General features: G+C 39.4%; 1 protein-coding gene across 1 annotated transcript in view; it reads right to left on the reverse strand.

The window, feature by feature from the left end:
• Window positions 1-13304, reverse strand: part of Arhgap20 (Rho GTPase activating protein 20) — a 92369-nt gene that overhangs the window by 37312 nt on the left and 41753 nt on the right. The window contains exon 3 of the mRNA XM_075965917.1: window positions 381-545. Within this exon, the coding sequence (XP_075822032.1) occupies window positions 381-545 (165 nt within the window). The remainder of the gene's footprint in view (window positions 1-380; window positions 546-13304) is intronic.

Genomic DNA, 13304 nt, shown 5'->3' on the forward strand with positions numbered 1-13304 from the left:
AAAAAAAAAAAAAAAAAAAAAAAATACAAGCATCTTATTAAAGATACTCGCTAAAGGGGCTGGAGAACTGTCTCAGTGGTTAGGAGCACTGGCTGCTCTTCCAGAAGCCCCAGCTTCAACTCCCAGCACCCACATGTGCGCTCACAACTGTCTGTAATTCCAGTTCCAGGGGGATCTGATGCCCTCTTCTGACTTTCATGGGCACTGCACGCATGTGGCAAAACACCTATCTACAAATATGAACACAGTTTTTAAAAAAGATATTAGGCATTTAATACATGCCAGGCGTTCTTACAGTAAGCACCGAGTGAAGAATGTGGTCTTTGTCAGAGGAAATTAAACTTTATAATGATTACTCGCAGTATATACAAGTTACTTACTTGATTTTGGCTGAAATAAACAGGTCATTGAATAGGAAAAGATGCCGCTCCTGCCTCTGCAGGCCTCTTTGAAGTTCCACTGGCCCATCAATCAGCAGAGTCCTGCTGGAGCTCATGAATGATGACAGAAATGCACACGTGTCGATGCTAGCAGAGGGACTGTCTCTGAAACAGACCGCATGCAACGAATCAGTCAGTCAGATGCTCAACCACAAGACAAAGGTTTCTGTAGTCATGACTGACAGTTGTTTATGAAACATGGAACCCATTAAAGTAATGGCTTCGTGTCTTCGCTGGCCTCACGGCTGCTTCTGTACACAGCAGTTTCTTGCTGCCTCATTATGAAAATATCTTAAGATTGAAATACCTTTATAATAAGTAGATGTACAATCCAACCTATACATTAGCATTAACATATTTATCACAGCGGCTCGTCAAATCCTAGCCCATCCTCTTACTGTGGGGACATTAATTAATTTCCTTCTCGGCATTTCAGCCTTAGCCACTTTGGAGGATGTGTGTCATTAACTAGAGCCCAATATTTACTTAGAATTTGTCTCGATTAAAACTTAAGATTTATGCAAGAATAAAATACACAAGACCAAATCTTCAGTGCATATCCACCAAGTTTTGGCAAATGCATTCACTTGTAAAATCTGAACTAAACCCAGACACGGAAAACCATCACCCCAGAAGGTAACCTTCTCTCGTCAGTATACAGTTGCTATATGCTGGTCCCTGGGTGGTCTTATTCTTCACTGCGGGTTGAGACTAATGCAAAGGCTAATCTTTTTACACAATAATGTAAAAATTATCCCACACAAGTCATTATTAGCCAGCCTGCTTTGCACACCCAGGATCTGCTGGTCACTAAAGAGTCTTTACCTATAAGAGCCCAAGTTGAGACAGAGCTCGCTACCTCTGCCATGTTCCCAGCAACACCAACTGCACCTGCAGCCCTCAGACACGACTGTCCCCATCCTTTTCCCTAGGAGATCACCGGATGGCAGCTCCTTGCCATAAGGCAGCTCATGCTGTGAAGACTTCTTCACAAACCCCACACTGCCAAATCAAGCACAGATAATGCATAAACGGATAAGGGAGGCTGGGGCCCTATAATATTGTACACAAAGCACCTGTCTGGGCTATAGTTTGCCCTAAGCCCTGATCTAAATGGTTACTTCTAAAGCTGAGACTTTAGGAACAACAGCCACTAACCTGAAACAACTCAGGAGCTATTATTATTTCCTTGAGGTTAGCCTATGCCAAGGGTTAATGTAGGCGACTTTTAAAATGGTTTTTCTTTTAAAACAAAGGATTTCCACAGAGAATAAAAACGTTTAACTATAGTTAATATACATTCAAATATGATTTAGTGTTCCTGTTGGGAAGAACCCACAAAAAACATCTTTTCTGCATAACTTTAGCAACATGCAAGTTGACAGTCTGTAATTTTAAAGATTTCTGTGTGACAAAAGGCTTCAAGACCTAGCAAAGAGAGCCTTGATTTAACATACATGTTGTAGTACATCTGAAAAAAACCCAATCACTTAGCATTCGAATAATTAGAAACAACTTTCATCTAAAAGGATAAACACATAACTTTTGTGTCTTTAAAAAATAGAATTTTAAGTAGGTCCCATTTATTCAATGTTGCCCTTAATGTCTGTGCTTCTGGTGTTATACTTAAGAAGCGATCACCTGTGCCCATCTGTTGTAGGGTATTTCCCACTTTCTCTTCTATCAGGTTCAGTGTTTTCGGGCTGATATTGAGGTCTTTAATCCATTTGGACTTGAGTTTTGTGCACAGTGATAGATATGGGTCTATTTTCATTCTTCTACAGGTTGATATCCAGTTGTGCCAGCACCATTTGTTGAAGATGCTTTCTTTCTTCCATTGTATACTTTTAGCTCCTTTATCGAAAATGAGGTGTTCATAGGTTTGTGGGATAAAATCCGGGTCTTCTATACGATTCCATTGGTCGACTTCAGTTTGGATGTTCACCTTCCTTGATATGGACGGAGGGGGGAGGACCTAGGACTTACCACTGGGCAGGGAACCCTGACTGCTCTTTGGACTGGAGAGGGAGGGGGAGAGGAGTGGGGGAGGGGGAGGAGGGTGGGAGGAGGGGGAGAAGAGGGAGGGAAATGGGAGGCTCGGAGGAGGTGGAAATTTTTTTTATTCTCCTTTTATCAATAAAAAAAAACTTAAACAAAACAAAAAAAAATAGAATTTTAGTGTTTTCTACCGAAAGTGTATTTATTATTAAACAGTTATGAAATATTTATTTTATTCTGAGTGCAAAAGAGATGTGATTATTTTAGTTTCTTGTAGTATAGAAATGGGAAGTGGTAATATCAATGCCTAGAAATGGGAACAGTAAGCCTTCTATTTAACTCTTAATATAGCCTGAATAGGATCTACCAGTTATAATTAACAGATCTCTAAACTGATCTAAGTTAAGTACTACAAATGGTCTAAAGATTAACCTGCTGAGACCTGTGCACTAACACATAACACACCATTGTAAAGCATTTATGAAGCTATTTCTGAGTGGCAAAGAGATTTTTAAGACCTAATTGTTGCTAAAACCATGTAACTTCTCTGAAACCTGGCCATAGTAACATTTCCTAATATTTGCTATTATGCTAAAAAAAAAACTCCGACTTTTAGATAAAGTTTTACAGAGATAGTTGCTTCATATAAATCACATCACAAAGGAGTGGCTGGGGAGCTCTCTTAGGAAGTAAAGGGCATGGGGTGTAAGTATAAGCTCCTGAGTTTGAATCTCTAGAACCACACTAAGTCTGGGTGTGGTAGAACACACCTGTGATAGCAGTGCTCCCACAGAGAGATGGGGGAGACACAGGAGACTCCCAAATGCTGGCTGGTCCATTAGCCTCCTGCATGCACTGCAGAGGCAAGCAGCAAAGAGGCTGGCCCAGGGAAGAAGGGACTGACCCCTGGGGTTGTCCTCTGACCTCCACACAGTGCTGTCTCATCTGTCCATGGCCCACCCACACCCCCAACACAAAGTGCCACAAAACAGACAAAACTGCGGAACACTTCTGGGAAATACATGTGTTCATAAGTGATAATCAATATACTACATAGGACCTATACAGCCCAAGTCCTGGCACACTAGCACAAAATCACTTCTCAGTAGCTATTGACTACAATCTGCCTCCTCAAGCCATTGCCCTACTTCACAGTACATTCCAAATGTCATGTCTACCAAGAAAATTCTCTTAAATCACTCTTTGCTTGTCAGCTCTTGGCTTAGATTCAGTTCTCTATGTCTTCAATAGTCTTACTCAGCATTTATTGTGAATACCGTGTAAGGCATGCAACAGTGTTAAAGTTTGCTTTGTTTGGTACCTGCGTGCTTAGTCATGGAAGACAGATACTGTCCCTGGTATCAGGAAGTCAGTAATCCAACCGAGGAATCAACAAGTAAACAATGAGAAGCCAGAGCTGTGAGAGACACATAGGGTACCGAGGCCCAGTAAACCTATGGCCTTTATCTGAGACTGCATGGGTTAGGAGAGTTTCTTGAAGGGCCCAGTCTTAAAGGATGGATGGGCAGACAGATCACTAAACACTGAAGGGTACTCCAAGAAAAGGAAGTGTGTCAATCAAGACCATGTGTTCTATATCAAGGAAGTTCAGGAGTATTCAATTACAAAACTGGGAAGGACATTTTCCATTTTATAAGAATCTTATTTAGCCTTTACCCCAAACACCGCAGGTTTTTAGGCTGTGTTTGTAATATAGGGAAAAAACAGAGGAGGGAAACTCAGGGAGAGGGAAACCGTCACAGTAAATGTAGGTTAGAAATGTTGCAATTCAACAATGAGGAAAAAAAAGATGAAAAAACACATTTACAGTTATTAAAAATATAGACAATTTAAACTGTAACTAGCTGCAGAGATAAAATGAAAATAAAATGTACAAGAATATACGCCTTATTGTCCAGTCCTTATTCATCTTTTCTTTCTTTGATGCCTTCTGGACATTGAACCGTTCTTGTGCTTGCTAGGCTAACACTTTACCATTGAACCAGGTCCCCTGCCCTCTGTTCACTCTCATTTTGAGGCAGTGTTTCGGGAAATTCCTCACAATGACCTTGAACTTGCCCTGACTCACGATCATTTTGTTTGGACCACAGAGAGGTATCAAAAACAGTAAATTCTGCACACACAGTTTGCCACTTTCCGTCTCTACTACCTATGCAGTTTGCTATATTTCTGAGGTCCTATGCAGTATACAATACTTCTGGACCTCCCAAAGTACTTAAATCAGTGATTTTCCCTTAAGTGTTGCTGTTTTTAAATGCTGATGTAATTTTGAGTTCTGTTAAAATTATAGCAAAATACAAATACAAATTTTCATATCAATTTGTGTATTTGTGTGCATATGCAAGCTGTGTAGAGTATGTGTGTGGGAGCTAGACGTCCCCCGATATAGGTAGGGTCTCTCACTGGGGTCTGGGCTCACCATACCTGGGAATCCACCCATCACTCTGTGTGCAGCAAGCTCTAGGAACCCTATACCTATACCTCTGCAGTGCTGGGGTTAGAAACATGCAGCACCAGGCCTGGCCTTTAACATTGGTGTTGAGGGTCACACTCAGGTCCTCATGCCTGTGTGGGATGCATTTTACTGACCGAACTCTTTCTGTAGCCCTTGCACTTTAATAATTTTAAAGTGTAAGATTCATTAGTATTTACAATAAGCACAATGTGCAAACTGTATCACTATCTAGTTCTTAGACATTTATATCAGCCCTATGGGAAGCCTTAGGTCCTAAGCCTCGGCTCATCAGCCCTGCCCCTCCATGAGTCTGCCTTACTTGCATATATCACACCATACCGTATGTGCTCTTTTCTGTCTCCCTCTTTAGGCCAGCATGAGAGTTTCAAGGTTCATCCTGTAGCTTGTCAAGTGTTGATTACTACATGTTACACTGTATGAACATACTGTAAAAATCATTTGCCGAGGAACACTTCAGTGGTTTGGACATTCTGGCTGGTATGACTGATGGTGCCATGAAAACGTCCATTTTCTATGTTGAGTGTACGGATACATATACAATGTTTACCAAATCATATGGTAATTCTATACTTAACCTACCGAAGAGCCACCAGACTTCACCACAGCAGCGGTCCCACTTTACACCGCACCAGTGATGGATGAGCGCCCTTCCTTTGCTTCCTCTTAATGTTTTAAGAGCATGCTAATAAAAAATACATTATATAGACCAGGGCCTCATAACGGCTTCTGCAGTTTGTAGTAGACCCTTAACTGGACTGCACTTCTTGTTGACTCCTTCATTCACTCTGCATTTCATTTCTATCAGACCGTACCTTCTAAATGCAGAGTGCACGTGAGCTTAGAATGTAAACTGTCTTCTAATTAGGCTCAACCTGGTTATAACATGCCAGGATACAACTCTCTATATCATCTTCAGGGGCATCCCTGCTGAGCTATTCAGAATAAATTAGGCTAGATATAATTTAAAACAAAAGAACATAGCCATTGAAATGAGGCTACAAAATCACTAGTGATAGCCATCTATATCATTCAGGATTAAAACCTGTTTATGGGATATTTGTGACCATATTGAACATTTCAGCAATAAAACAAAATCTGAAAATATAGCCTGAAGCAATTATGTCTTGCTAATGGGTAAACAAGCAGGTGATGGTGCATCTCAATACTCATCATTGTAATAAAAGTCACACTCAAATTACTAAAAAAATTCCATGAAGTGGTAGTGTGCAGTGTGCTAAATATATCTCCAAATTAACTAGACAACATAATGAACAGAGCATGAATTTAGCCATCGATTATGGCAAAAAAAGCCCAGTGATAATGTTAGTATCACAATCAAAATGGATTCAGTCAGGAAAAGGACATGGAAGGACAGATGGAACAATGGACAAGCAGAATGAGAAGAGCCTTTAAGAGCAAGAAACATATGAAGGAATACTTTAATCAGCAAAAATAATGATTAGAGTCAGGTAGTATCTATGATATATCACAATCAGCAGTATATCATATACTAAGTACAGTAATATGATATGAACATTCAAAAATGAAGGCACACAGGTAAAACAGAATAGCAAGATGGAAGAAGGAAATGAAGGAAAATGGACACCAATAAACAGTCACACTAATAAGAATCAGACCCCCCCACACACACACATAGAAAGACTATTTCCAAAGAATAAAGCACATAACTTCTTCACAGCCTTGACACAGAAGTGATTCAACAACAATGACTAGGAAGTTGCCAGGTTCAAGGCACTGGCATGACATTAGTGAAAAAGAAGCTTTTGTGATTGTTGCCTTTAAAGACTTAATAAACCATTAATTATACACAATGACGCATCCCATTTAACAGAAAGGAATATGATTTACAGAACTTCAAATGAGATGGTAACTTTACAAGAATAGTTCTATTGCAAAAAAGAAAGGGTGACAAGAAGCAAGTCAGCCTCAATGGAGGACTGGAAAAAAGCCAAACTGATTCTTGTCCCTTTAAAGCAGCCTGTTGACTTAAAAATACTATCTATCTCCATTATGAACTAAGTAACATTAATTTGGATCATCTTGAATCAGGAGTGCAAACACATTTAAATGACTTAAGCAACTTAGGTATGCACTGACTGCACTATGATGGAACCACATGTTAGAACGTTTACCGACTCAACAATGAGCCAGATCACCAACAGTGACTCAATTCTCTAACGTTGGAGTGGATTGGTTGAGATAACAGTTATATAATGGCATGTAGGAAGGAACAAGTCAGCACGCTTCATTCTAAGTCATTCTGCTGTACCTTACGAATTTACTAAAGTTAAAAACACTACCCGAATTTCTTTCATTTTTCTTTTGAGGCAGGTTTGCTATGTTATGTTGCCCAGGCTGAGTTTGAACTCCTGGTCTCAAGTGATCTTGCCTCAGTCTGCAAAACTGTGAGAATTATAAGCATACTCCTTTGTGTAAAGATAACAATTTCTTTCTGCCTATTTATTTATTTATTTATTTTGATTTTTCGAGACAAGGTTTCTCTGTTCTCTCTGCTTTGGAACCTCTCCTGGAACTCGCTCTGTAGACCAGGCTGGCTTTGACCTCACAGAGATTCGCTTGCCTCTGCCTCCAGAGAGCTGGGATTAAAGGTGTGCGCCACCACAAATGATAAAGTCTTTAAGGTAGTACACTACTGGCAGTGCCTTAAGCTATCTATGATCTCCAGGTCATTTATGGCAAAATGTCAATATTTAGCTAATATGTAAATGAGTTGATTCAATTAAAGTGGATCCAGAGAGTGGAAGAATGAGGTTGGCATGAAGCTTTGACTATTCTTCTGCCCAAGTCTCCTGCAGCACTTTCCAGAATAAGCAGTGTCTGAAGGTTTCTCTTGAGACATCAAAAGATAAGTTGAAATCCCTTAAAGCTGATCTTATGGAGACATTTTCTCAATTGGGGTTCCCTTCTTTCACATAACTTTAATGTATGTGTCAAGTTGGCATATTAAGACTAGCAAGCACGGGGAGGAACCACATAACAAACTGTTGTCTTCATGGTTTTGCTTTATAGTTTTAGTTACCTGACCCCAAATTGTGAAATCAGAGATTCTAGGAACAAACAGTTTCTGAATATAAACTACACGCCATCTTGAGTAGTGTGTTAAAAACGGGCTCTGCCCCACCTCGTCTTATCTGGTTTGTGAATTATGTTTTCCTCTTGTGTATCCACACTATGTATTGTAGGCCACTTTGCCTTCATTTTCAGACTGATGTCACAATATTGCAGTGCAGTGTTCAAGCACCTTTGTGTAATAGACCGATGCTATATCACAATACCTGTATCATTCATTGTATCGCACAGATACAGTATCACTTGGCAATGTCACAAGATATGTAAAGGTAGCAAAGAAGATATTTTGAAAGTCTGCATTCCCATAGCTTTTCTTATAATGTATCAATGTAATTATACATTATACATAAATAATTATTATTTATTAGCTGTTGTTAACATATTGTTTTACCTAATTATGAATTAAACTTCATCATAAATGTATCTGTTTGGTGTATTGTATTGCAGCAGGATGCAAAAAGGAGAGCTTGCAAAGACAGCAAGAAATTGTTCTATTCTGGAGATATAGTTGGAGCTTGGGAATATTGATGCAGCTCAGTGGAGGTAGAGTCAAGGAATCTGGCTTTTGACATGTTAAGTTAGTTATCAAAGCAGTTTTTCCAAAGCTATAAAAATGTACTGATTCATATAAGAGTGAGGAGAAATGGAGAGAAGTTTCAAGTATTGAGTTTTGGGGTTCAAATCAAGTCAAACCAAGAAGGAGGAAGACTGGGGTGTCCAGTGCTCATGATAATTTAGCTACCCAAGCACTATAATGGTCTCCAAGTGACCTTGAAAAGAATAATTCTGGTGGGCTTATATGAACCAATTACTTCAATTTGTATTATCAAATTTTCATTCACTAATAATTTTACAAGACAATTGTTTACAGTTTGGGGGAAATATTGAAAAGTTATCAAATAAAATTAGAAACATACAACAGAAGTTGTATTTATTCTAATAAAATGTTTTCAGCTATTATTTAATAGAATTATTTACAACATTTATACCCATGCAACTCTAGCACCCTATACTGATGTGCATATGGGCAGTACTAATTGCACTAAATGAGTTAATATAAAAAGGAAGGTGAAGATGGACGCTAAAAAGAAATACCATACTAGCTTAGAACTGAGTATAATAAAGGGTTATTTATTTAAGGGTAGACTCACAAATCACAGTCCTCTGCTTGAACGGGGAATCCAGCAGCCGGAAGAGAGAGGTAGTGGGTGCTTTACACTGGCATTTATAGTATAAGAGGCCACGCTCAAATTGGCAGGTATCTTAAAGAAACTGGCTGAAGGATTTCTTATAGCACCTCCCCCTTTTGTTTAAATAAAAGAGTTCTAAGCCTAATACAAAATTATATACAATAAGAAAAATTAGAATTACAGTTAACAAAAACTATATAGCAAGGAACATGTGATAAATGTTTCAAATTATTTATTCTATCCTAAGGAGTCTAAGTCTTGTATTATAAATAACTTGGCCAAGACATGAGAGAAAAGTAACTATGACTATCTAGTCTTCAACCCTATCGAAGACCTGAGAAGGGAAATAATATTACTTGAGTAAGCTGGAAGTACAATTGAGCAGCTTTCAAAATGTGCAAAAAAATGACAGAGACAACTGTCTACCTGTGCAATCACCCAAAGTCTCATTTGCAATGCTGGGGCAACCAACTTTGGCTAAGGCTTAGAGTACCTGACAGACCATTTTCAGAGGCAGGAAAATTTTCAAAACCATCTTATCCTGTCTTGGCAAGATTTGACAGTCCTTTTTCTTGTATCCTGCTTGTTCTGTCTGGACATCATGCACTTTGTCAGTGGTCAAGGCATGGGCAGTTCCTTGCCCAAAGGCAAATTTTGCCAAGAAGAAAACAAACTCCAAGTGGAGTGTCTTTGGTGCTTAACATTCTCTCAGGAATAGATTGGTGCTGCCAGGAGGAATCGTGTCTCATGTCAACAGAACCCTAAGTATAGAAATGCCATATTCTATAGCTCTTTGAAGTGGTTGAAGATTACCTATGCATGCAGAATATAATCTCTATGATCTAAAGAACCTGATTAGTCTAACTATAAGTACGACAAACATGGATGACTATTGACCTATAATTCTTAATACCTATATAGCTTAATGACTAAGACTTCATATTAGAATATTTAACAATTTTTAAACAACTGTGCAACAATTGAGGCCAATGACCTCAAAATGTAAACAATGTATAAGTATCTTGATCAGAGGTAAAAATGTATATTGCAATATGATAAAATATATCCTAAAATTATATCAATATACAAAATGTCTTAAGCAGAGGTAGATACATGCATGCATATAATATGTCAAAATAACTTTGCCTAGGTATACAAATATTATAGATAAAAATCAGGAACATATTTAATATAATTTAAGTTTGTATCAGTATACAAGAATCTATACCAATGTAAATTGCCTGTAAATAATAGCTCACAAGTATTCACTCTATTACTCACTATTATTATTATTGTGAGTAAGCTCACACTAATCTATTATCCAATCCGATTTCCTTTTTTTCTTCTAAAGAGATCCCTGAGCCTACATAATTCCCCTGCCAACCCTCAACCCTATACTAATTATAATCAACCCCTAATTGATGTCCTTAACACTGAGGCAGACTTTGTTGGGAGAGGGGACTTTGTCTTCTAGAATTAATTCCAGAATTAATTCTGTCATGTGGGTGATGTTCTTTCTATGGGATCCTGTGAAAGTAAAATGATTTTTAAGTTTCAAGATTACTGTCTGCAAATAGTCTCTGAGTATTTGGTAGGATTTTTCTGAGGTTTCTATTTGGAGTTCTGGCCAGAATGTTGTAAAGAGGTGTACCATTTCAGCTAACCAAATTGGAACCATCTTGAGCACCTGGTACCCAAAACAGGAGTGGTTGTTGTGGGGCCCCATTTTCTTCCAGGAAACTTCAAAAATTACTGCAGGAAAATTTATTGTTCACTGTGGAAAACTTAAACATTATTTATACAGACATATTTTCAATGAAAGGTACAATAGAGACAAAAAATAGGTGTGAAAAACAGTAAATTTTTTTCTAAATTCTTTCTTCTTTCTGACCCATACCAGATGGCTCCTGACATGAGACAGGAACTCTGAATTTTTCTTTTAACAACATGCTTGGATTTAGAGAAGGACACAGCCGTTGTCCAACTCCAAAGCCCGCTTTGATTTTTAAGTGAATCATGACTATTATTCTAGTTTATGTTCAGAGATTCTTACCCTCAGATGACCTGTGCTCATAAGCCATAATTCTCTTTGCTTGTTGATTCTATCTGGATAATTATCTTTTTTTCTTTAGGCATCTAGATGTCCAGGGTCTCTTGACTTTTTGAAGATGATGTGGGATTCCTCTCTGTATGCTGTGAATACCATTGGTTAATAAAGAAACTTTCTTGGGCCTGCACAGAGTAGAATACAGGTAGGCAAGAAAAACTATACTGAATGCTGGGAGAAAAGAAGGTGGAGTCAGGGAGAAGCCATTTAGCCCCACTGGAGACAGACGCCGGGAACTTTACCTGGTAAGCCACAGCTTCATGGCAATACACAGATTAATGGAAATGGGTTAGTTTAGGATATAAGAGTTAGCCAGAAATATGCTTAAGCTATTGGCCAAGCAGTATTGCAAATAATATAGTTTTTGTGTGATTATTTCAGGAGTCTGGGCAGCTGGAAATGAACAAGTGGCCTCCAACAACAGGAAGGGGCTAGAGAGATCACTCAGTGGTTGAGAGCATGAATTCCTCTTGCTGGAGACCAAAGACTGGTTCCCAGTAACCATGATGGGAGGCTCATAATTGCTTATAATTCTAGCTCCAGTGGATATGATACCTCTGACAACAGTAGGCATTTTACTCCTATGCACATACCCACACATAGACATACACACATGCGTAAATAAAGAAATAGACATGAAGTTGGGAAGGGGGTGTGGGTGGGGTGATCTGGTAGCAGTTGGAGGATTTCAGGATAAATATAATCTATATTTTTGGTAAATAAAACAATAATACTCTAAAATTGCCAGGCAAATGTTGGCTATCATCAATCTGTATTGAAAGTATCGGGTAAAAGGGGCAGTCAAAGAAACCCACTCTTCCAGAGCCAGGGAAAGAAACACAACAGGATCTGAAACCAGAGCCAACTCTGTCCCTGATCAACAGAAATAAAACAAACCAATTTCTAAGCAAGAAACCAAACAATCTCTGAGCATCCTGACTGTGAACCCAGAGTCAGTAAAAGAAACACGCCCTGGATCTAAGACCCGAGCCAGGGAAAGAAACACCTTATCCCTGAACCCAAACCAAAGAAACATGCCCTGACTCTGAAACTAGTGTCAAAGGAATATTTGTCCCTAGAATCAGTCAGTTAAAGAAATATGCCCTGGCCCTGGAATTAGAGCCAAAAGGTTAAAAAGGACCAGTGAAAGAAACACAGTTTGGCCCTGAAATCAGAGTCATCTCTGCCCCTGACCAACTAACTAATCTCTGAGCAGGGAAAATTAACCAGTTCCTGAGCAGAGAAACTTCTCCGTGGGAAAACGCTGCCCTTAAGAAGCCCTATATAAGTCCCTCTGTCTGTTCAGTTGCTGGCTGTCCTTCACCACCCTGGCAGAGACAGCCGCTCTCCTGGACTCCTCCTTCCCAAATAAATCTCTTTCTCAAAAGAGTCTTGGGTGAAGATCTTCATTCACCAGTGCAGAATAGAACCCGGTTGGGATATCCTTTGGGGGACTGAGCTGAAAGACCTTGTTGGGACTTTCCCTTGGGGGCAGGCTGAGCAAGGCTGAATAAAACAGAAGAACCTTGCTGGGAGGCTTCCTTAGGGAGGCTGAGCAAGACTGAACAGAAAAAAGTATCAACTTTTTGCCAGAGCAGTGGAGATTGCTACATTTCTGCAGGGGCTTCACCTTTAGCAGAAGTAACATCTTGGGCCAAAGAAGAAGCAGATAACTCTGCTAAACATTCCCTTAAGGGGACAGAGCAGACCTCGGCTGTATTGGCTTTCCAGGAGAAGAGTGGTATTGCTACATCCTATAGGGAGACCATTCTCTACCTCATCCCAACTTCATGTAGCCTGGCTTCCTGACAAGCCAGAACACCTCTCCCTCCAGGGCTGAGCTGTCCTATTGCAGCTCGAGGTAGCATGGCTTCCCGACAAGTTAGGACACCTTTTCTTCCAGGGTTGAACTGTCCCTATTCTGGCTCCAGCCTCCAGAGCTGTCCTAATGCAGCTCTACC

The sequence above is a fragment of the Microtus pennsylvanicus genome, chromosome 3 (assembly GCF_037038515.1).
Source record: "Microtus pennsylvanicus isolate mMicPen1 chromosome 3, mMicPen1.hap1, whole genome shotgun sequence".
Taxonomy (NCBI): Eukaryota; Metazoa; Chordata; class Mammalia; order Rodentia; family Cricetidae; genus Microtus; species Microtus pennsylvanicus.